General features: G+C 53.3%; 1 protein-coding gene across 3 annotated transcripts in view; it reads left to right on the top strand.

Annotated features, from left to right (window-relative positions):
- Positions 1-24,345, top strand: part of THBS3 (thrombospondin 3) — an 809,978-nt gene that overhangs the window by 275,201 nt on the left and 510,432 nt on the right. For all 3 annotated transcript variants that reach the window (XM_088448476.1, XM_088448475.1, XM_088448477.1), the window contains one exon: positions 3,664-3,716. In XM_088448476.1, coding sequence (XP_088304602.1) covers positions 3,664-3,716 — 53 coding nt within the window. The remainder of the gene's footprint in view (positions 1-3,663; positions 3,717-24,345) is intronic.

The following is a 24,345-nucleotide window of genomic DNA, read 5'->3' as shown; positions in this document are numbered from 1 at the left end:
CCTGTCCTCACTAACACATCACTCATCTCCTGATATACTCTGTGCTGCTGGGGACCCTGCTCCTCCCACTATATAACTCTCAGTCTGTGGCTTCCTGCTGCCTCCATTCCCCTCCTCACATCATGTCACTGCCCCTGTCACATGCAGCCCTGTCCTCACTACCACATCACTCATCTCCTGATATACTCTGTGCTGCTGGGGACCCTGCTCCTCCCACTATATAACTCTCAGTCTGTGACTTCCTGATGCCTCCATTCCCCTCCTCACATCATGTAACTGCCCCTGTCACATGCAGCCCTGTCCTCACTGACACATCACTTATCTCCTGATATACTCTGTGCTGCTGGGGACCCTGCTCCTCCCACTATATAACTCTCAGTCTGTGACTTCCTGCTGCCCCCATTCCCCTCCTCACATCATGTCACTGCCCCTGTCACATGCAGCCCTGTCCACACTAACACATCACTCATCTCCTGATATACTCTGTGCTGCTGGGGACCCTGCTCCTCCCACTATATTACTCTCAGTCTCTGACTTCCTGCTGCCCCCATTCCCCTCCTCACATCATGTCACTGCCCCTGTCACATGCAGCCCTGTCCTCACTAACACATCACTCATCTCCTGATATACTCTGTGCTGCTGGGGACCCTGCTCCTCCCACTATATAACTCTCAGTCTGTGACTTCCTGCTGCCCCCATTCCCCTCCTCACATCATGTCACTGCCCCTGTCACATACAGCCCTGTCCTCACATCACTCATCTCCTGATATACTCTGTGCTGCTGGGGACCCTGCTCCTCCCACTATATAACTCTCAGTCTGTGACTTCCTGCTGCCTCCATTCCCCTCCTCACATCATGTCACTGCCCCTGTCACATGCAGCCCTGTCCTCACTGACACATCACTCATCTCCTGATATACTCTGTGCTGCTGGGGACCCTGCTCCTCCCACTATATAACTCTCAGTCTGTGGCTTCCTGCTGCCCCCATTCCCCTCCTCACATCATGTCACTGCCCCTGTCACATGCAGCCCTGTCCTCACTAACACATCTCTCATCTCCTGATATACTCTGTGCTGCTGGGGACCCTGCTCCTCCCACTATATAACTCTCAGTCTGTGACTTCCTGCTGCCCCCATTCCCCTCCTCACATCATGTCACTGCCCCTGTCGCATGCAGCCCTGTCCTCACTAACACATCACTCATCTCCTGATATACTCTGTGCTGCTGGGGACCCTGCTCCTCCCACTATATAACTCTCAGTCTGTGACTTCCTGCTGCCCCCATTCCCCTCCTCACATCATGTCACTGCCCCTGTCACATGCAGCCCTGTCCTCACTAACACATCACTCATCTCCTGATATACTCTGTGCTGCTGGGGACCCTGCTCCTCCCACTATATAACTCTCAGTCTGTGACTTCCTGCTGCCCCCATTCCCCTCCTCACATCATGTCACTGCCCCTGTCACATGCACCCCTGTCCTCACTAACACATCACTCATCTCCTGATATACTCTGTGCTGCTGGGGACCCTGCTCCTCCCACTATATAACTCTCAGTCTGTGACTTCCTGCTGCCCCCATTCCCCTCCTCACATCATGTCACTGCCCCTGTCACATGCAGCCCTGTCCTCACTATCACATCACTCATCTCCTGATATACTCTGTGCTGCTGGGGACCCTGCTCCTCCCACTATATAACTCTCAGTCTGTGACTTCCTGCTGCCCCCATTCCCCTCCTCACATCATGTCACTGCCCCTGTCACATGCACCCCTGTCCTCACTAACACATCACTCATCTCCTGATATACTCTGTGCTGCTGGGGACCCTGCTCCTCCCACTATATAACTCTCAGTCTGTGACTTCCTGCTGCCCCCATTCCCCTCCTCACATCATGTCACTGCCCCTGTCACATGCAGCCCTGTCCTCACTATCACATCACTCATCTCCTGATATACTCTGTGCTGCTGGGGACCCTGCTCCTTCCACTATATAACTCTCAGTCTGTGACTTCCTGCTGCCTCCTTTCCCCTCCTCACATCATGTCACTGCCCCTGTCACATGCACCCCTGTCCTCACTAACACATCACTCATCTCCTGATATACTCTGTGCTGCTGGGGACCCTGCTCCTCCCACTATATAACTCTCAGTCTGTGGCTTCCTGCTGCCTCCATTCCCCTCCTCACATCATGTCACTGCCCCTGTCACATGCACCCCTGTCCTCACTAACACATCACTCATCTCCTGATATTCTCTGTGCTGCTGGGGACCCTGCTCCTCCCACTATATAACTCTCAGTCTGTGACTTCCAGCTGCCTCCATTCCCCTCCTCACATCATGTCACTGCCCCTGTCACATGCAGCCCTGTCCTCACTAACACATCACTCATCTCCTGATATACTCTGTGCTGCTGGGGACCCTGCTCCTCCCACTATATAACTCTCAGTCTGTGACTTCCAGCTGCCTCCTTTCCCCTCCTCACATCATGTCACTGCCCCTGTCACATGCACCCCTGTCCTCACTAACACATCACTCATCTCCTGATATACTCTGTGCTGCTGGGGACCCTGCTCCTCCCACTATATAACTCTCAGTCTGTGACTTCCTGCTGCCCCCATTCCCCTCCTCACATCATGTCACTGCCCCTGTCACATGCACCCCTGTCCTCACTAACACATCACTCATCTCCTGATATACTCTGTGCTGCTGGGGACCCTGCTCCTCCCACTATATAACTCTCAGTCTGTGACTTCCTGCTGCCCCCATTCCCCTCCTCACATCATGTCACTGCCCCTGTCACATGCAGCCCTGTCCTCACTATCACATCACTCATCTCCTGATATACTCTGTGCTGCTGGGGACCCTGCTCCTTCCACTATATAACTCTCAGCCTGTGACTTCCTGCTGCCTCCATTCCTCTCCTCACATCATGTCACTGCCCCTGTCACATGCAGCCCTGTCCTCACTAACACATCACTCATCTCCTGATATACTCTGTGCTGCTGGGGACCCTGCTCCTCCCACTATATAACTCTCAGTCTGTGACTTCCAGCTGCCTCCATTCCCCTCCTCACATCATGTCACTGCCCCTGTCACATGCAGCCCTGTCCTCACTAACACATCACTCATCTCCTGATATACTCTGTGCTGCTGGGGACCCTGCTCCTCCCACTATAAACCTCTCAGTCTGTGACTTCCTGCTGCCCCCATTCCCCTCCTCACATCATGTCACTGCCCCTGTCACATGCAGCCCTGTCCTCACTATCACATCACTCATCTCCTGATATACTCTGTGCTGCTGGGGACCCTGCTCCTTCCACTATATAACTCTCAGCCTGTGACTTCCTGCTGCCTCCATTCCTCTCCTCACATCATGTCACTGCCCCTGTCACATGCAGCCCTGTCCTCACTAACACATCACTCATCTCCTGATATACTCTGTGCTGCTGGGGACCCTGCTCCTCCCACTATATAACTCTCAGCCTGTGACTTCCTGCTGCCCCCATTCCCCTCCTCACATCATGTCACTGCCTCTTGGCCCCTATATCTGTATGTGACATACGCCCCTATGTATTAGGACCTGTATACATTGGACTGGTATAGTACACATGTTCTCTATGTGGCTTATGGCATTATATAATGACACTTATTATTCTACCCCCAGACAGATGCTGATAGCGATTTGGTGGGTGACATGTGCGACACTAATCAGGATAAGTAAGTTATACACTAATCTATGTTACGTTGGACATCGGTCTCCAGGATCAATGGACTCTCCCATAATAACAATCTGTATGTAGCCCCCAGCTGCCATTTATTGGGTACTCTGCTGTATATGGAGGGAAAGGCCTGCCCTGGCATAGAATGGGTGACTCTTCTCCTGTGTGTATGTAGCTATGACTGATGTGTCCCAGCCGCTCAGCCCTGGCATAGAATGGGTGACTCTTCTCCTGTGTGTATGTAGCTATGACTGATGTGTCCCAGCTCCTCAGCCCTGGCATGGAATGGGTGACCCTTCTCCTGTGTGTGTGTAGCTATGACTGATGTGTCCCAGCCGCTCAGCCCTGGCATAGAATGGGTGACTCTTCTCCTGTGTGTATGTAGCTATGACTGATGTGTCCCAGCTGCTCAGCCCTGGCATAGAATGGGTGACCCTTCTCCTGTGTGTATGTAGCTATGACTGATGTGTCCCACCCGCTCAGCCCTGGCATAGAATGGGTGACCCTTCTCCTGTGTGTGTGTAGCTATGACTGATGTGTCCCAGCCGCTCAGCCCTGGCATAGAATGGGTGACTCTTCTCCTGTGTGTATGTAGCTATGACTGATGTGTCCCAGCCGCTCAGCCCTGGCATAGAATGGGTGACCCTTCTCCTGTGTGTATGTAGCTATGACTGATGTGTCCCAGCCGCTCAGCCCTGGCATAGAATGGGTCACCCTTCTCCTGTGTGTATGTAGCTGTGACTGATGTGTCCCAGCCGCTCAGCCCTGGCATAGAATGGGTGACCCTTCTGCTGTGTGTGTGTAGCTATGACTGATGTGTCCCAGCCGCTCAGCCCTGGCATAGAATGGGTGACTCTTCTCCTGTGTGTATGTAGCTATGATTGATGTGTCCCAGCCGCTCAGCCCTGGCATAGAATGGGTGACTCTTCTCCTGTGTGTATGTAGCTGTGACTGATGTGTCCCAGCCGCTCAGCCCTGGCATAGAATGGGTGACTCTTCTCCTGTGCTTATGTAGCTATGACTGATGTGTCCCAGCTGCTCAGCCCTGGCATAGAATGGGTGACTCTTCTCCTGTGTGTATGTAGCTATGACTGATGTGTCCCAGCCGCTCAGCCCTGGCATAGAATGGGTGACTCTTCTCCTGTGTGTATGTAGCTATGACTGATGTGTCCCAGCCGCTCAGCCCTGGCATAGAATGGGTGACTCTTCTCCTGTGTGTATGTAGCTATGACTGATGTGTCCCAGCCGCTCAGCCCTGGCATAGAATGGGTGACTCTTCTCCTGTGTGTGTGTAGCTATGACTGATGTGTCCCAGCCGCTCAGCCCTGGCATAGAATGGGTGACCCTTCTCCTGTGTATGTAGCTATGACTGATGTGTCCCAGCCGCTCAGCCCTGGCATGGAATGGGTGACCCTTCTCCTGTGTGTGTGTAGCTATGACTGATGTGTCCCAGCCGCTCAGCCCTGGCATAGAATGGGTGACTCTTCTCCTGTGTGTGTGTAGCTATGACTGATGTGTCCCAGCCGCTCAGCCCTGGCATAGAATGGGTGACTCTTCTCCTGTGTGTGTGTAGCTATGACTGATGTGTCCCAGCCGCTCAGCCCTGGCATAGAATGGGTGACTCTTCTCCTGTGTGTGTGTAGCTATGACTGATGTGTCCCAGCCGCTCAGCCCTGGCATAGAATGGGTGACTCTTCTCCTGTGTGTGTATGTAGCTATGACTGATGTGTCCCAGCCGCTCAGCCCTGGCATAGAATGGGTGACCCATCTCCTGTGTGTATGTAGCTATGACTGATGTGTCCCAGCCGCTCAGCCCTGGCATAGAATGGGTGATCCTTCTCCTGTGTGTGTGTAGCTATGACTGATGTGTCCCAGCTCCTCAGCCCTGGCATAGAATGGGTGACTCTTCTCCTGTGTGTGTATGTAGCTATGACTGATGTGTCCCAGCTGCTCAGCCCTGGCATAGAATGGGTGACTCTTCTCCTGTGTGTGTGTAGCTATGACTGATGTGTCCCAGCCGCTCAGCCCTGGCATAGAATGGGTGACTCTTCTCCTGTGTGTGTATGTAGCTATGACTGATGTGTCCCAGCCGCTCAGCCCTGGCATAGAATGGGTGACTCTTCTCCTGTGTGTGTAGCTATGACTGATGTGTCCCAGCCGCTCAGCCCTGGCATAAAATGGGTGACCCTTCTCCTGTGTGTATGTAGCTATGACTGATGTGTCCCAGCCGCTCAGCCCTGGCATAGAATGGTTGACCCTTCTCCTGTGTGTGTAGCTATGACTGATGTGTCCCAGCCGCTCAGCCCTGGCATAGAATGGGTGACCCTTCTCCTGTGTGTGTGTAGCTATGACTGATGTGTCCCAGCCGCTCAGCCCTGGCATAGAATGGGTGACTCTTCTCCTGTGTGTGTATGTAGCTATGACTGATGTGTCCCAGCCGCTCAGCCCTGGCATAGAATGGGTGACCCATCTCCTGTGTGTATGTAGCTATGACTGATGTGTCCCAGCCGCTCATCCCTGGCATAGAATGGGTGACTCTTCTCCTGTGTGTATGTAGCTATGACTGATGTGTCCCAGCCGCTCAGCCCTGGCATAGAATGGGTGACCCTTCTCCTGTGTGTGTGTGTAGCTATGACTGATGTGTCCCAGCCGCTCAGCCCTGGCATAGAATGGGTGACTTCTCCTGTGTGTATGTAGCTATGACTGATGTGTCCCAGCTGCTCATCCCTGGCATAGAATGGGTGACTCTTCTCCTGTGTATGTAGCTATGACTGATGTGTCCCAGCTGCTCAGCCCTGGCATAGAATGGGTGACTCTTCTCCTGTGTGTATGTAGCTATGACTGATGTGTCCCAGCCGCTCAGCCCTGGCATAGAATGGGTGACCCTTCTCCTGTGTGTGTGTGTAGCTATGACTGATGTGTCCCAGCCCCTCAGCCCTGGCATAGAATGGGTGACTCTTCTCCTCTGTGTGTATGTAGCTATGACTGATGTGTCCCAGCTGCTCAGCCCTGGCATAGAATGGGTGACTCTTCTCCTGTGTGTGTGTAGCTATGACTGATGTGTCCCAGCCGCTCAGCCCTGGCATAGAATGGGTGACTCTTCTCCTGTGTGTGTAGCTATGACTGATGTGTTCCAGCCGCTCAGCCCTGGCATAGAATGGGTGACTCTTCTCCTGTGTATGTAGCTATGACTGATGTGTCCCAGCCGCTCAGCCCTGGCATAGAATGGGTGACTCTTCTCCTGTGTGTGTGTAGCTATGACTGATGTGTCCCCGCCGCTCAGCCGTGGCATAGAATGGGTGACCCTTCTCCTGTGTGTGTGTGTAGCTATGACTGATGTGTCCCAGCCGCTCAGCCCTGGCATAGAATGGGTGACTCTTCTCCTGTGTGTAGCTATGACTGATGTGTCCCAGCCGCTCAGCCCTGGCATAGAATGGGTGACCCTTCTCCTGTGTGTGTAGCTATGACTGATGTGTCCCAGCCGCTCAGGACTGACATAGAATGGGTGACTCTTCTCCTGTGTGTGTGTATGTAGGTATGACTGATGTGTCCCAGCCGCTCAGCCCTGGCATAGAATGGGTGACCCTTCTCCTGTGTGTGTGTGTAGCTATGACTGATGTGTCCCAGCCGCTCAGCCCTGACATAGAATGGGTGACTCTTCTCCTGTGTGTATGTATGTAGGTATGACTGATGTGTCCCAGCCGCTCAGCCCTGGCATAGAATGGGTGACCCTTCTGTGTGTATGTATGTAGGTATGACTGATGTGTCCCAGCCGCTCAGCCCTGGCATAGAATGGGTGACCCTTCTCCTGTGTGTATGTAGCTATGACTGATGTGTCCCAGCCGCTCAGCCCTGGCATAGAATGGGTGACTCTTCTCCTGTGTGTATGTAGCTATGACTGATGTGTCCCAGCCGCTCAGCCCTGGCATAGAATGGATGACTCTTCTCCTGTGTGTATGTAGCTATGACTGATGTGTCCCAGCTCCTCAGCCCTGGCATGGAATGGGTGACCCTTCTCCTGTGTGTGTGTAGCTATGACTGATGTGTCCCAGCCGCTCAGCCCTGGCATAGAATGGGTGACTCTTCTCCTGTGTGTATGTAGCTATGACTGATGTGTCCCAGCTGCTTAGCCCTGGCATAGAATGGGTGACCCTTCTCCTGTGTGTATGTAGCTATGACTGATGTGTCCCAGCCGCTCAGCCCTGGCATAGAATGGGTGACCCTTCTCCTGTGTGTGTGTAGCTATGACTGATGTGTCCCAGCCGCTCAGCCCTGGCATAGAATGGGTGACTCTTCTCCTGTGTGTATGTAGCTATGACTGATGTGTCCCAGCCGCTCAGCCCTGGCATAGAATGGGTGACCCTTCTCCTGTGTGTATGTAGCTATGACTGATGTGTCCCAGCCGCTCAGCCCTGGCATAGAATGGGTGACTCTTCTCCTGTGTGTGTGTAGCTATGACTGATGTGTCCCCGCCGCTCAGCCGTGGCATAGAATGGGTGACCCTTCTCCTGTGTGTGTGTGTAGCTATGACTGATGTGTCCCAGCCGCTCAGCCCTGGCATAGAATGGGTGACTCTTCTCCTGTGTGTAGCTATGACTGATGTGTCCCAGCCGCTCAGCCCTGGCATAGAATGGGTGACCCTTCTCCTGTGTGTGTAGCTATGACTGATGTGTCCCAGCCGCTCAGCCCTGACATAGAATGGGTGACTCTTCTCCTGTGTGTGTGTATGTAGGTATGACTGATGTGTCCCAGCCGCTCAGCCCTGGCATAGAATGGGTGACCCTTCTCCTGTGTGTGTGTGTAGCTATGACTGATGTGTCCCAGCCGCTCAGCCCTGACATAGAATGGGTGACTCTTCTCCTGTGTGTATGTATGTAGGTATGACTGATGTGTCCCAGCCGCTCAGCCCTGGCATAGAATGGGTGACCCTTCTGTGTGTATGTATGTAGGTATGACTGATGTGTCCCAGCCGCTCAGCCCTGGCATAGAATGGGTGACCCTTCTCCTGTGTGTATGTAGCTATGACTGATGTGTCCCAGCCGCTCAGCCCTGGCATAGAATGGGTGACTCTTCTCCTGTGTGTATGTAGCTATGACTGATGTGTCCCAGCCGCTCAGCCCTGGCATAGAATGGATGACTCTTCTCCTGTGTGTATGTAGCTATGACTGATGTGTCCCAGCTCCTCAGCCCTGGCATGGAATGGGTGACCCTTCTCCTGTGTGTGTGTAGCTATGACTGATGTGTCCCAGCCGCTCAGCCCTGGCATAGAATGGGTGACTCTTCTCCTGTGTGTATGTAGCTATGACTGATGTGTCCCAGCTGCTTAGCCCTGGCATAGAATGGGTGACCCTTCTCCTGTGTGTATGTAGCTATGACTGATGTGTCCCAGCCGCTCAGCCCTGGCATAGAATGGGTGACCCTTCTCCTGTGTGTGTGTAGCTATGACTGATGTGTCCCAGCCGCTCAGCCCTGGCATAGAATGGGTGACTCTTCTCCTGTGTGTATGTAGCTATGACTGATGTGTCCCAGCCGCTCAGCCCTGGCATAGAATGGGTGACCCTTCTCCTGTGTGTATGTAGCTATGACTGATGTGTCCCAGCCGCTCAGCCCTGGCATAGAATGGGTGACCCTTCTCCTGTGTGTATGTAGCTGTGACTGATGTGTCCCAGCCGCTCAGCCCTGGCATAGAATGGGTGACCCTTCTGCTGTGTGTGTGTAGCTATGACTGATGTGTCCCAGCCGCTCTGCCCTGGCATAGAATGGGTGACTCTTCTCCTGTGTGTATGTAGCTATGATTGATGTGTCCCAGCCGCTCAGCCCTGGCATAGAATGGGTGACTCTTCTCCTGTGTGTATGTAGCTGTGACTGATGTGTCCCAGCCGCTCAGCCCTGGCATAGAATGGGTGACTCTTCTCCTGTGCTTATGTAGCTATGACTGATGTGTCCCAGCTGCTCAGCCCTGGCATAGAATGGGTGACTCTTCTCCTGTGTGTGTGTGTAGCTATGACTGATGTGTCCCAGCCGCTCAGCCCTGGCATAGAATGGGTGACTCTTCTCCTGTGTGTATGTAGCTATGACTGATGTGTCTCTCAGCCGCTCAGCCCTGGCATAGAATGGGTGACCCTTCTCCTGTGTGTGTGTAGCTATGACTGATGTGTCCCAGCCGCTCAGCCCTGGCATAGAATGGGTGACCCTTCTCCTGTGTGTGTGTAGCTATGACTGATGTGTCCCAGCCGCTCTGCCCTGGCATAGAATGGGTGACTCTTCTCCTGTGTGTGTATGTAGCTATGACTGATGTGTCCCAGCCGCTCAGCCCTGGCATAGAATGGGTCTCTTCTCCTGTGTGTGTATGTAGCTATGACTGATGTGTCCCAGCCGCTCAGCCCTGGCATAGAATGGGTGACCCTTCTCCTGTGTGTGTGTAGCTATGACTGATGTGTCCCAGCTGCTCAGCCCTGGCATAGAATGGGTGACTCTTCTCCTATGTGTATGTAGCTATGACTGATGTGTCCCAGCCGCTCAGCCCTGGCATAGAATGGGTGACTCTTCTCCTGTGTGTGTGTAGCTATGACTGATGTGTCCCAGCCGCTCAGCCCTGGCATAGAATGGGTGACTCTTCTCCTGTGTGTATGTAGCTATGACTGATGTGTCCCAGCCGCTCAGCCCTGGCATAGAATGGGTGACTCTTCTCCTGTGTGTATGTAGCTATGACTGATGTGTCCCAGCCGCTCAGCCCTGGCATAGAATGGGTGACTCTTCTCCTGTGTGTATGTAGCTATGACTGATGTGTCCCAGCCGCTCAGCCCTGGCATAGAATGGGTGACTCTTCTCCTGTGTGTATGTAGCTATGACTGATGTGTCCCAGCCGCTCAGCCCTGGCATAGAATGGGTGACTCTTCTCCTGTGTGTGTGTAGCTATGACTGATGTGTCCCAGCCGCTCAGCCCTGGCATAGAATGGGTGACCCTTCTCCTGTGTATGTAGCTATGACTGATGTGTCCCAGCCGCTCAGCCCTGGCATGGAATGGGTGACCCTTCTCCTGTGTGTGTGTAGCTATGACTGATGTGTCCCAGCCGCTCAGCCCTGGCATAGAATGGGTGACTCTTCTCCTGTGTGTGTGTAGCTATGACTGATGTGTCCCAGCCGCTCAGCCCTGGCATAGAATGGGTGACTCTTCTCCTGTGTGTGTGTAGCTATGACTGATGTGTCCCAGCCGCTCAGCCCTGGCATAGAATGGGTGACTCTTCTCCTGTGTGTGTGTAGCTATGACTGATGTGTCCCAGCCGCTCAGCCCTGGCATAGAATGGGTGACTCTTCTCCTGTGTGTGTATGTAGCTATGACTGATGTGTCCCAGCCGCTCAGCCCTGGCATAGAATGGGTGACCCATCTCCTGTGTGTATGTAGCTATGACTGATGTGTCCCAGCCGCTCAGCCCTGGCATAGAATGGGTGACCCTTCTCCTGTGTGTGTGTAGCTATGACTGATGTGTCCCAGCTCCTCAGCCCTGGCATAGAATGGGTGACTCTTCTCCTGTGTGTGTATGTAGCTATGACTGATGTGTCCCAGCTGCTCAGCCCTGGCATAGAATGGGTGACTCTTCTCCTGTGTGTGTGTAGCTATGACTGATGTGTCCCAGCCGCTCAGCCCTGGCATAGAATGGGTGACTCTTCTCCTGTGTGTGTATGTAGCTATGACTGATGTGTCCCAGCCGCTCAGCCCTGGCATAGAATGGGTGACTCTTCTCCTGTGTGTGTAGCTATGACTGATGTGTCCCAGCCGCTCAGCCCTGGCATAAAATGGGTGACCCTTCTCCTGTGTGTATGTAGCTATGACTGATGTGTCCCAGCCGCTCAGCCCTGGCATAGAATGGTTGACCCTTCTCCTGTGTGTGTAGCTATGACTGATGTGTCCCAGCCGCTCAGCCCTGGCATAGAATGGGTGACCCTTCTCCTGTGTGTGTGTAGCTATGACTGATGTGTCCCAGCCGCTCAGCCCTGGCATAGAATGGGTGACTCTTCTCCTGTGTGTGTATGTAGCTATGACTGATGTGTCCCAGCCGCTCAGCCCTGGCATAGAATGGGTGACCCATCTCCTGTGTGTATGTAGCTATGACTGATGTGTCCCAGCCGCTCAGCCCTGGCATAGGATGGGTGACCCTTCTCCTGTGTGTGTGTAGCTATGACTGATGTGTCCCAGCTCCTCAGCCCTGGCATAGAATGGGTGACTCTTCTCCTGTGTGTGTGTGTAGCTATGACTGATGTGTCCCAGCCGCTCAGCCCTGGCATAGAATGGTTGACCCTTCTCCTGTGTGTGTAGCTATGACTGATGTGTCCCAGCCGCTCAGCCCTGGCATAGAATGGGTGACCCTTCTCCTGTGTGTGTGTAGCTATGACTGATGTGTCCCAGCCGCTCAACCCTGGCATAGAATGGGTGACTCTTCTCCTGTGTGTATGTAGCTATGACTGATGTGTCCCAGCCGCTCAGCCCTGGCATAGAATGGGTGACTCTTCTCCTGTGTGTGTGTAGCTATGACTGATGTGTCCCAGCCGCTCAGCCCTGGCATAGAATGGGTGACTCTTCTCCTGTGTGTATGTAGCTATGACTGATGTGTCCCAGCCGCTCAGCCCTGGCATAGAATGGGTGACTCTTCTCCTGTGTGTGTGTAGCTATGACTGATGTGTCCCAGCCGCTCAGCCCTGGCATAGAATGGGTGACCCTTCTCCTGTGTGTGTGTAGCTATGACTGATGTGTCCCAGCCGCTCAGCCCTGGCATAGAATGGGTGACTCTTCTCCTGTGTGTATGTAGCTATGACTGATGTGTCCCAGCTGCTCAGCCCTGGCATAGAATGGGTGACTCTTCTCCTGTGTGTGTAGCTATGACTGATGTGTCCCAGCTGCTCAGCCCTGGCATAGAATGGGTGACTCTTCTCCTGTGTGTATGTAGCTATGACTGATGTGTCCCAGCCGCTCAGCCCTGGCATAGAATGGGTGACTCTTCTCCTGTGTGTGTGTGTAGCTATGACTGATGTGTCCCAGCTGCTCAGCCCTGGCATAGAATGGGTGACTCTTCTCCTGTGTGTGTGTATGTAGGTATGACTGATGTGTCCCAGCCGCTCAGCCCTGGCATAGAATGGGTGACCCTTCTCCTGTGTGTGTGTGTAGCTATGACTTATGTGCCAGCCGCTCAGCCCTGACATAGAATGGGTGACTCTTCTCCTGTGTATGTAGCTATGACTGATGTGTCCCAGCCGCTCAGCCCTGGCATAGAACGGGTGACCCTTCTCCTGTGTGTGTGTGTAGCTATGACTGATGTGTCCCAGCCGCTCAGCCCTGGCATAGAATGGGTGACTCTTCTCCTGTGTGTGTGTATGTAGGTATGACTGATGTGTCCCAGCCGCTCAGCCCTGGCATAGAATGGGTGACCCTTCTCCTGTGTGTGTGTATGTAGGTATGACTGATGTGTCCCAGCCGCTCAGCCCTGGCATAGAATGGGTGACCCTTCTCCTGTGTGTGTGTGTAGCTATGACTGATGTGTCCCAGCCGCTCAGCCCTGACATAGAATGGGTGACTCTTCTCCTGTGTGTGTATGTAGGTATGACTGATGTGTCCCAGCCGCTCAGCCCTGGCATAGAATGGGTGACCCTTCTCCTGTGTGTGTATCTAGCTATGACTGATGTGTCCCAGCTGCTCAGCCCTGGCATAGAATGGGTGACTCTTCTCCTGTGTGTGTGTAGCTATGACTGATGTGTCCCAGCCGCTCAGCCCTGGCATAGAATGGGTGACTCTTCTCCTGTGTGTGTATGTAGCTATGACTGATGTGTCCCAGCCGCTCAGCCCTGGCATAGAATGGGTGACCCTTCTCCTGTGTGTATGTAGCTATGACTGATGTGTCCCAGCCGCTCAGCCCTGGCATAGAATGGGTGACCCTTCTCCTGTGTGTATGTAGCTATGACTGATGTGTCCCAGCCGCTCAGCCATGGCATAGAATGGGTGACTCTTCTCCTGTGTGTGTGTAGCTATGACTGATGTGTCCCAGCCGCTCAGCCCTGGCATAGAATGGGTGACCCTTTTCCTGTGTGTGTGTAGCTATGACTGATGTGTCCCAGCCGCTCAGCCCTGGCATAGAATGGGTGACCCTTCTCCTGTGTGTGTGTGTAGCTATGACTGATGTGTCCCAGCCGCTCAGCCCTGGCATAGAATGGGTGACTCTTCTCCTGTGTGTGTATGTAGCTATGACTGATGTGTCCCAGCCCCTCAGCCCTGGCATAGAATGGGTGACTCTTCTCCTGTGTGTGTATGTAGCTATGACTGATGTGTCCCAGCCGCTCAGTCCTGGCATAGAATGGGTGACTCTTCTCCTGTGTGTGTGTAGCTATGACTGATGTGTCCCAGCCGCTCAGCCCTGGCATAGAATGGGTGACTCTTCTCCTGTGTGTATGTAGCTATGACTGATGTGTCCCAGCCGCTCAGCCCTGGCATAGAATGGGTGACTCTTCTCCTGTGTGTATGTAGCTATGACTGATGTGTCCCAGCCGCTCAGCCCTGGCATAGAATGGGTGACTCTTCTCCTGTGTGTATGTAGCTATGACTGATGTGTCCCAGCCGCTCAGCCCTGGCATAGAATGGGTGACTCTTCTCCTGTGTGTATGTAGCTATGATTAATGTGTCCCAGCCGCTCAGCCCTGGCATAGAATGGGTGACTCTTCTCCTGTGTGTATGTAGTTATGACTGATGTGTCCCAGCCGCTCAGCCCTGGCATAGAATGGGTGACTCTTCTCCTGTGTGTGTGTAGCTATGACTGATGTGTCCCAGCCGCTCATCCCTGGCATAGAATGGGTGACTCTTCTCCTGTGTGTATGTAGCTATGACTGATGTGTCCCAGCCGCTCAGCCCTGGCATAGAATGGGTGACCCTTCTCCTGTGTGTGTGTGTAGCTATGACTGATGTGTCCCAGCCGCTCAGCCCTGGCATAGAATGGGTGACTCTTCTCCTGTGTGTATGTAGCTATGACTGATGTGTCCCAGCTGCTCATCCCTGGCATAGAATGGGTGACTCTTCTCCTGTGTATGTAGCTATGACTGATGTGTCCCAGCTGCTCAGCCCTGGCATAGAATGGGTGACTCTTCTCCTGTGTGTATGTAGCTATGACTGATGTGTCCCAGCCGCTCAGCCCTGGCATAGAATGGGTGACCCTTCTCCTGTGTGTGTGTGTAGCTATGACTGATGTGTCCCAGCCCCTCAGCCCTGGCATAGAATGGGTGACTCTTCTCCTCTGTGTGTATGTAGCTATGACTGATGTGTCCCAGCTGCTCAGCCCTGGCATAGAATGGGTGACTCTTCTCCTGTGTGTGTGTAGCTATGACTGATGTGTCCCAGCCGCTCAGCCCTGGCATAGAATGGGTGACTCTTCTCCTGTGTGTGTAGCTATGACTGATGTGTTCCAGCCGCTCAGCCCTGGCATAGAATGGGTGACTCTTCTCCTGTGTATGTAGCTATGACTGATGTGTCCCAGCCGCTCAGCCCTGGCATAGAATGGGTGACTCTTCTCCTGTGTGTGTGTAGCTATGACTGATGTGTCCCCGCCGCTCAGCCGTGGCATAGAATGGGTGACCCTTCTCCTGTGTGTGTGTGTAGCTATGACTGATGTGTCCCAGCCGCTCAGCCCTGGCATAGAATGGGTGACTCTTCTCCTGTGTGTAGCTATGACTGATGTGTCCCAGCCGCTCAGCCCTGGCATAGAATGGGTGACCCTTCTCCTGTGTGTGTAGCTATGACTGATGTGTCCCAGCCGCTCAGCCCTGACATAGAATGGGTGACTCTTCTCCTGTGTGTGTGTATGTAGGTATGACTGATGTGTCCCAGCCGCTCAGCCCTGGCATAGAATGGGTGACCCTTCTCCTGTGTGTGTGTGTAGCTATGACTGATGTGTCCCAGCCGCTCAGCCCTGACATAGAATGGGTGACTCTTCTCCTGTGTGTATGTATGTAGGTATGACTGATGTGTCCCAGCCGCTCAGCCCTGGCATAGAATGGGTGACCCTTCTCCTGTGTGTATGTATGTAGGTATGACTGATGTGTCCCAGCCGCTCAGCCCTGGCATAGAATGGGTGACCCTTCTCCTGTGTGTATGTAGCTATGACTGATGTGTCCCAGCCGCTCAGCCCTGGCATAGAATGGGTGACTCTTCTCCTGTGTGTATGTAGCTATGACTGATGTGTCCCAGCCGCTCAGCCCTGGCATAGAATGGGTGACTCTTCTCCTGTGTGTATGTAGCTATGACTGATGTGTCCCAGCCGCTCAGCCCTGGCATAGAATGGGTGACTCTTCTCCTGTGTGTGTGTAGCTATGACTGATGTGTCCCAGCCGCTCAGCTCTGGCATAGAATGGGTGACTCTTCTCCTGTGTGTATGTAGCTATGACTGATGTGTCCCAGCCGCTCAGCCCTTGCATAGAATGGGTGACTCTTCTCCTGTGTGTATGTAGCTATGACTGATGTGTCCCAGCCGCTCAGCCCTGGCATAGAATGGGTGACTCTTCTCCTGTGTGTATGTAGCTATGACTGATATGTCCCAGCCGCTCAGTCCTGGCATAGAATGGGTGACTCTTCTCCTGTGTGTGTATGTAGCTATGACCGATGTGTCCCAGCCGCTCAGCCCTGGCATAGAATGGGTGACCCTTCTCCTGTGTGTATGTAGCTATGACTGATGTGTCCCAGCCGCTCAGCCCTGGCATAGAATGGGTGACCCTTCTTCTGTGTGTGTGTGTAGCTATGACTGATGTGTCCCAGCCGCTCTGCCATGGCATAGAATGGGTGACCCTTCTCCTGTGTGTGTGTATGTAGGTATGACTGATGTGTCCCAGCCGCTCAGCCCTGGCATAGAATAGGTGACCCTTCTCCTGTGTGTGTGTATGTAGGTATGACTGATGTGTCCCAGCCGCTCAGCCCTGGCATAGAATGGGTGACCCTTCTCCTGTGTGTGTGTGTAGCTATGACTGATGTGTCCCAGCCGCTCAGCCCTGACATAGAATGGGTGACTCTTCTCCTGTGTGTGTATGTAGGTATGACTGATGTGTCCCAGCCGCTCAGCCCTGGCATAGAATGGGTGACCCTTCTCCTGTGTGTGTATCTAGCTATGACTGATGTGTCCCAGCTGCTCAGCCCTGGCATAGAATGGGTGACTCTTCTCCTGTGTGTGTGTAGCTATGACTGATGTGTCCCAGCCGCTCAGTCCTGGCATAGAATGGGTGACTCTTCTCCTGTGTATGTAGCTATGACTGATGTGTCCCAGCCACTCAGCCCTGGCATAGAATGGGTGACTCTTCTCCTGTGTGTGTGTAGCTATGACTGATGTGTCCCAGCTGCTCAGCCCTTGCATAGAATGGGTGACCCTTCTCCTGTGTGTATGTAGCTATGACTGATGTGTCCCAGCCGCTCAGCCCTGGCATAGAATGGGTGACCCTTCTCCTGTGTGTATGTAGCTATGACTGATGTGTCCCAGCCGCTCAGCCATGGCATAGAATGGGTGACTCTTCTCCTGTGTGTGTGTAGCTATGACTGATGTGTCCCAGCCGCTCAGCCCTGGCATAGAATGGGTGACCCTTTTCCTGTGTGTGTGTAGCTATGACTGATGTGTCCCAGCCGCTCAGCCCTGGCATAGAATGGGTGACCCTTCTCCTGTGTGTGTGTGTAGCTATGACTGATGTGTCCCAGCCGCTCAGCCCTGGCATAGAATGGGTGACTCTTCTCCTGTGTGTGTATGTAGCTATGACTGATGTGTCCCAGCCCCTCAGCCCTGGCATAGAATGGGTGACTCTTCTCCTGTGTGTGTATGTAGCTATGACTGATGTGTCCCAGCCGCTCAGTCCTGGCATAGAATGGGTGACTCTTCTCCTGTGTGTGTGTAGCTATGACTGATGTGTCCCAGCCGCTCAGCCCTGGCATAGAATGGGTGACTCTTCTCCTGTGTGTATGTAGCTATGACTGATGTGTCCCAGCCGCTCAGCCCTGGCATAGAATGGGTGACTCTTCTCCTGTGTGTATGTAGCTATGACTGATGTGTCCCAGCCGCTCAGCCCTGGCATAGAATGGGTGACTCTTCTCCTGTGTGTATGTAGCTATGACTGATGTGTCCCAGCCGCTCAGCCCTGGCATAGAATGGGTGACTCTTCTCCTGTGTGTATGTAGCTATGATTAATGTGTCCCAGCCGCTCAGCCCTGGCATAGAATGGGTGACTCTTCTCCTGTGTGTATGTAGTTATGACTGATGTGTCCCAGCCGCTCAGCCCTGGCATAGAATGGGTGACTCTTCTCCTGTGTGTGTGTAGCTATGACTGATGTGTCCCAGCCGCTCATCCCTGGCATAGAATGGGTGACTCTTCTCCTGTGTGTATGTAGCTATGACTGATGTGTCCCATCCGCTCAGCCCTGGCATAGAATGGGTGACCCTTCTCCTGTGTGTGTGTGTAGCTATGACTGATGTGTCCCAGCCGCTCAGCCCTGGCATAGAATGGGTGACTCTTCTCCTGTGTGTATGTAGCTATGACTGATGTGTCCCAGCTGCTCATCCCTGGCATAGAATGGGTGACTCTTCTCCTGTGTATGTAGCTATGACTGATGTGTCCCAGCTGCTCAGCCCTGGCATAGAATGGGTGACTCTTCTCCTGTGTGTATGTAGCTATGACTGATGTGTCCCAGCCGCTCAGCCCTGGCATAGAATGGGTGACCCTTCTCCTGTGTGTGTGTGTAGCTATGACTGATGTGTCCCAGCCCCTCAGCCCTGGCATAGAATGGGTGACTCTTCTCCTCTGTGTGTATGTAGCTATGACTGATGTGTCCCAGCTGCTCAGCCCTGGCATAGAATGGGTGACTCTTCTCCTGTGTGTGTGTAGCTATGACTGATGTGTCCCAGCCGCTCAGCCCTGGCATAGAATGGGTGACTCTTCTCCTGTGTGTGTAGCTATGACTGATGTGTTCCAGCCGCTCAGCCCTGGCATAGAATGGGTGACTCTTCTCCTGTGTATGTAGCTATGACTGATGTGTCCCAGCCGCTCAGCCCTGGCATAGAATGGGTGACTCTTCTCCTGTGTGTGTGTAGCTATGACTGATGTGTCCCCGCCGCTCAGCCGTGGCATAGAATGGGTGACCCTTCTCCTGTGTGTGTGTGTAGCTATGACTGATGTGTCCCAGCCGCTCAGCCCTGGCATAGAATGGGTGACTCTTCTCCTGTGTGTAGCTATGACTGATGTGTCCCAGCCGCTCAGCCCTGGCATAGAATGGGTGACCCTTCTCCTGTGTGTGTAGCTATGACTGATGTGTCCCAGCCGCTCAGCCCTGACATAGAATGGGTGACTCTTCTCCTGTGTGTGTGTATGTAGGTATGACTGATGTGTCCCAGCCGCTCAGCCCTGGCATAGAATGGGTGACCCTTCTCCTGTGTGTGTGTAGCTATGACTGATGTGTCCCAGCCGCTCAGCCCTGACATAGAATGGGTGACTCTTCTCCTGTGTGTATGTATGTAGGTATGACTGATGTGTCCCAGCCGCTCAGCCCTGGCATAGAATGGGTGACCCTTCTCCTGTGTGTATGTATGTAGGTATGACTGATGTGTCCCAGCCGCTCAGCCCTGGCATAGAATGGGTGACCCTTCTCCTGTGTGTATGTAGCTATGACTGATGTGTCCCAGCCGCTCAGCCCTGGCATAGAATGGGTGACTCTTCTCCTGTGTGTATGTAGCTATGACTGATGTGTCCCAGCCGCTCAGCCCTGGCATAGAATGGGTGACTCTTCTCCTGTGTGTATGTAGCTATGACTGATGTGTCCCAGCCGCTCAGCCCTGGCATAGAATGGGTGACTCTTCTCCTGTGTGTGTGTAGCTATGACTGATGTGTCCCAGCCGCTCAGCTCTGGCATAGAATGGGTGACTCTTCTCCTGTGTGTATGTAGCTATGACTGATGTGTCCCAGCCGCTCAGCCCTTGCATAGAATGGGTGACTCTTCTCCTGTGTGTATGTAGCTATGACTGATATGTCCCAGCCGCTCAGTCCTGGCATAGAATGGGTGACTCTTCTCCTGTGTGTGTATGTAGCTATGACCGATGTGTCCCTGCTGCTCAGCCCTGGCATAGAATGGGTGACCCTTCTCCTGTGTGTATGTAGCTATGACTGATGTGTCCCAGCCGCTCAGCCCTGGCATAGAATGGGTGACCCTTCTTCTGTGTGTGTGTGTAGCTATGACTGATGTGTCCCAGCCGCTCTGCCATGGCATAGAATGGGTGACTCTTCTCCTGTGTGTGTGTAGCTATGACTGATGTGTCCCAGCCGCTCAGCCCTGGCATAGAATGGGTGACTCTTCTCCTGTGTGTATGTAGCTATGACTGATGTGTCCCAGCCGCTCAGCCCTGGCATAGAATGGGTGACTCTTCTCCTGTGTGTATGTAGCTATGACTGATGTGTCCCAGCCGCTCAGCCCTGGCATAGAATGGGTGACTCTTCTCCTGTGTGTATGTAGCTATGATTAATGTGTCCCAGCCGCTCAGCCCTGGCATAGAATGGGTGACTCTTCTCCTGTGTGTATGTAGTTATGACTGATGTGTCCCAGCCGCTCAGCCCTGGCATAGAATGGGTGACTCTTCTCCTGTGTGTGTGTAGCTATGACTGATGTGTCCCAGCCGCTCATCCCTGGCATAGAATGGGTGACTCTTCTCCTGTGTGTATGTAGCTATGACTGATGTGTCCCAGCCGCTCAGCCCTGGCATAGAATGGGTGACCCTTCTCCTGTGTGTGTGTGTAGCTATGACTGATGTGTCCCAGCCGCTCAGCCCTGGCATAGAATGGGTGACTCTTCTCCTGTGTGTATGTAGCTATGACTGATGTGTCCCAGCTGCTCATCCCTGGCATAGAATGGGTGACTCTTCTCCTGTGTATGTAGCTATGACTGATGTGTCCCAGCTGCTCAGCCCTGGCATAGAATGGGTGACTCTTCTCCTGTGTGTATGTAGCTATGACTGATGTGTCCCAGCCGCTCAGCCCTGGCATAGAATGGGTGACCCTTCTCCTGTGTGTGTGTGTAGCTATGACTGATGTGTCCCAGCCCCTCAGCCCTGGCATAGAATGGGTGACTCTTCTCCTCTGTGTGTATGTAGCTATGACTGATGTGTCCCAGCTGCTCAGCCCTGGCATAGAATGGGTGACTCTTCTCCTGTGTGTGTGTAGCTATGACTGATGTGTCCCAGCCGCTCAGCCCTGGCATAGAATGGGTGACTCTTCTCCTGTGTGTGTAGCTATGACTGATGTGTTCCAGCCGCTCAGCCCTGGCATAGAATGGGTGACTCTTCTCCTGTGTATGTAGCTATGACTGATGTGTCCCAGCCGCTCAGCCCTGGCATAGAATGGGTGACTCTTCTCCTGTGTGTGTGTAGCTATGACTGATGTGTCCCCGCCGCTCAGCCGTGGCATAGAATGGGTGACCCTTCTCCTGTGTGTGTGTGTAGCTATGACTGATGTGTCCCAGCCGCTCAGCCCTGGCATAGAATGGGTGACTCTTCTCCTGTGTGTAGCTATGACTGATGTGTCCCAGCCGCTCAGCCCTGGCATAGAATGGGTGACCCTTCTCCTGTGTGTGTAGCTATGACTGATGTGTCCCAGCCGCTCAGCCCTGACATAGAATGGGTGACTCTTCTCCTGTGTGTGTGTATGTAGGTATGACTGATGTGTCCCAGCCGCTCAGCCCTGGCATAGAATGGGTGACCCTTCTCCTGTGTGTGTGTGTAGCTATGACTGATGTGTCCCAGCCGCTCAGCCCTGACATAGAATGGGTGACTCTTCTCCTGTGTGTATGTATGTAGGTATGACTGATGTGTCCCAGCCGCTCAGCCCTGGCATAGAATGGGTGACCCTTCTCCTGTGTGTATGTATGTAGGTATGACTGATGTGTCCCAGCCGCTCAGCCCTGGCATAGAATGGGTGACCCTTCTCCTGTGTGTATGTAGCTATGACTGATGTGTCCCAGCCGCTCAGCCCTGGCATAGAATGGGTGACTCTTCTCCTGTGTGTATGTAGCTATGACTGATGTGTCCCAGCCGCTCAGCCCTGGCATAGAATGGGTGACTCTTCTCCTGTGTGTATGTAGCTATGACTGATGTGTCCCAGCCGCTCAGCCCTGGCATAGAATGGGTGACTCTTCTCCTGTGTGTGTGTAGCTATGACTGATGTGTCCCAGCCGCTCAGCTCTGGCATAGAATGGGTGACTCTTCTCCTGTGTGTATGTAGCTATGACTGATGTGTCCCAGCCGCTCAGCCCTTGCATAGAATGGGTGACTCTTCTCCTGTGTGTATGTAGCTATGACTGATATGTCCCAGCCGCTCAGTCCTGGCATAGAATGGGTGACTCTTCTCCTGTGTGTGTATGTAGCTATGACCGATGTGTCCCTGCTGCTCAGCCCTGGCATAGAATGGGTGACCCTTCTCCTGTGTGTATGAAGCTATGACTGATGTGTCCCAGCCGCTCAGCCCTGGCATAGAATGGGTGACCCTTCTTCTGTGTGTGTGTGTAGCTATGACTGATGTGTCCCAGCCGCTCTGCCATGGCATAGAATGGGTGACTCTTCTCCTGTGTGTGTGTAGCTATGACTGATGTGTCCCAGCCGCTCAGCCCTGGCATAGAATGGGTGACTCTTCTCCTGTGTGTATGTAGCTATGACTGATGTGTCCCAGCCGCTCAGCCCTGGCATAGAATGGGTGACTCTTCTCCTGTGTGTATGTAGCTATGACTGATGTGTCCCAGCCGCTCAGCCCTGACATAGAATGGGTGACTCTTCTCCTGTGTGTGTGTATGTAGGTATGACTGATGTGTCCCAGCCGCTCAGCCCTGGCATAGAATGGGTGACCCTTCTCCTGTGTGTGTGTGTAGCTATGACTGATGTGTCCCAGCCGCTCAGCCCTGACATAGAATGGGTGACTCTTCTCCTGTGTGTATGTATGTAGGTATGACTGATGTGTCCCAGCCGCTCAGCCCTGGCATAGAATGGGTGACCCTTCTCCTGTGTGTATGTATGTAGGTATGACTGATGTGTCCCAGCCGCTCAGCCCTGGCATAGAATGGTTGACCCTTCTCCTGTGTGTATGTAGCTATGACTGATGTGTCCCAGCCGCTCAGCCCTGGCATAGAATGGGTGACTCTTCTCCTGTGTGTATGTAGCTATGACTGATGTGTCCCAGCCGCTCAGCCCTGGCATAGAATGGGTGACTCTTCTCCTGTGTGTATGTAGCTATGACTGATGTGTCCCAGCCGCTCAGCCCTGGCATAGAATGGGTGACTCTTCTCCTGTGTGTATGTAGCTATGACTGATGTGTCCCAGCCGCTCAGCCCTTGCATAGAATGGGTGACTCTTCTCCTGTGTGTATGTAGCTATGACTGATATGTCCCAGCCGCTCAGTCCTGGCATAGAATGGGTGACTCTTCTCCTGTGTGTGTATGTAGCTATGACTGATGTGTCCCTGCTGCTCAGCCCTGGCATAGAATGGGTGACCCTTCTCCTGTGTGTATGTAGCTATGACTGATGTGTCCCAGCCGCTCAGCCCTGACATAGAATGGGTGACCCTTCTCCTGTGTGTATGTAGCTATGACTGATGTGTCCCAGCCGCTCAGCCCTGGCATAGAATGGGTGACCCTTCTCCTGTGTGTGTGTGTAGCTATGACTGATGTGTCCCAGCCGCTCAGCCCTGGCATAGAATGGGTGACCCTTCTCCTGTGTGTGTGTGTAGCTATGACTGATGTGTCCCAGCCGCTCAGCCCTGGCATAGAATGGGTGACCCTTCTCCTGTGTGTGTGTGTAGCTATGACTGATGTGTCCCAGCCGCTCAGCCCTGGCATAGAATGGGTGACCCTTCTCCTGTGTGTATGTAGCTATGACTGATGTTTCCCAGCCGCTCAGCCCTGGCATAGAATGGGTGACCCTTCTCCTGTGTGTATGTAGCTATGACTGATGTGTCCCAGCCGCTCTGCCATGGCATAGAATGGGTGACTCTTCTCCTGTGTGTGTGTAGCTATGACTGATGTGTCCCAGCCGCTCAGCCCTGGCATAGAATGGGTGACCCTTCTCCTGTGTGTGTGTAGCTATGACTGATTTGTCCCAGCCGCTCAGCCCTGGCATAGAATGGGTGACTCTTCTCCTGTGTGTGTGTAGCTATGACTGATGTGTCCCAGCCGCTCAGCCCTGGCATAGAATGGGTGACTCTTCTCCTGTGTGTATGTATGTAGGTATGACTGATGTGTCCCAGCCGCTCAGCCCTCGCATAGAATGGGTGACCCTTCTCCTGTGTGTATGTATGTAGGTATGACTGATGTGTCCCAGCCGCTCAGCCCTGGCATAGAATGGGTGACCCTTCTCCTGTGTGTATGTAGCTATGACTGATGTGTCCCAGCCGCTCAGCCCTGGCATAGAATGGGTGACCCTTCTCCTGTGTGTGTGTAGCTATGACTGATGTGTCCCAGCTGCTCAGCCCTGGCATAGAATGGGTGACTCTTCTCCTATGTGTATGTAGCTATGACTGATGTGTCCCAGCCGCTCAGCCCTGGCATAGAATGGGTGACTCTTCTCCTGTGTGTGTGTAGCTATGACTGATGTGTC

Source organism: Taudactylus pleione, unplaced genomic scaffold (genome assembly GCF_031769625.1).
Source record: "Taudactylus pleione unplaced genomic scaffold, aTauple2 ptg000455l, whole genome shotgun sequence".
Classification (NCBI taxonomy): Eukaryota; Metazoa; Chordata; class Amphibia; order Anura; family Myobatrachidae; genus Taudactylus; species Taudactylus pleione.
This window is presented reverse-complemented; position numbering and strand designations above follow the sequence as displayed.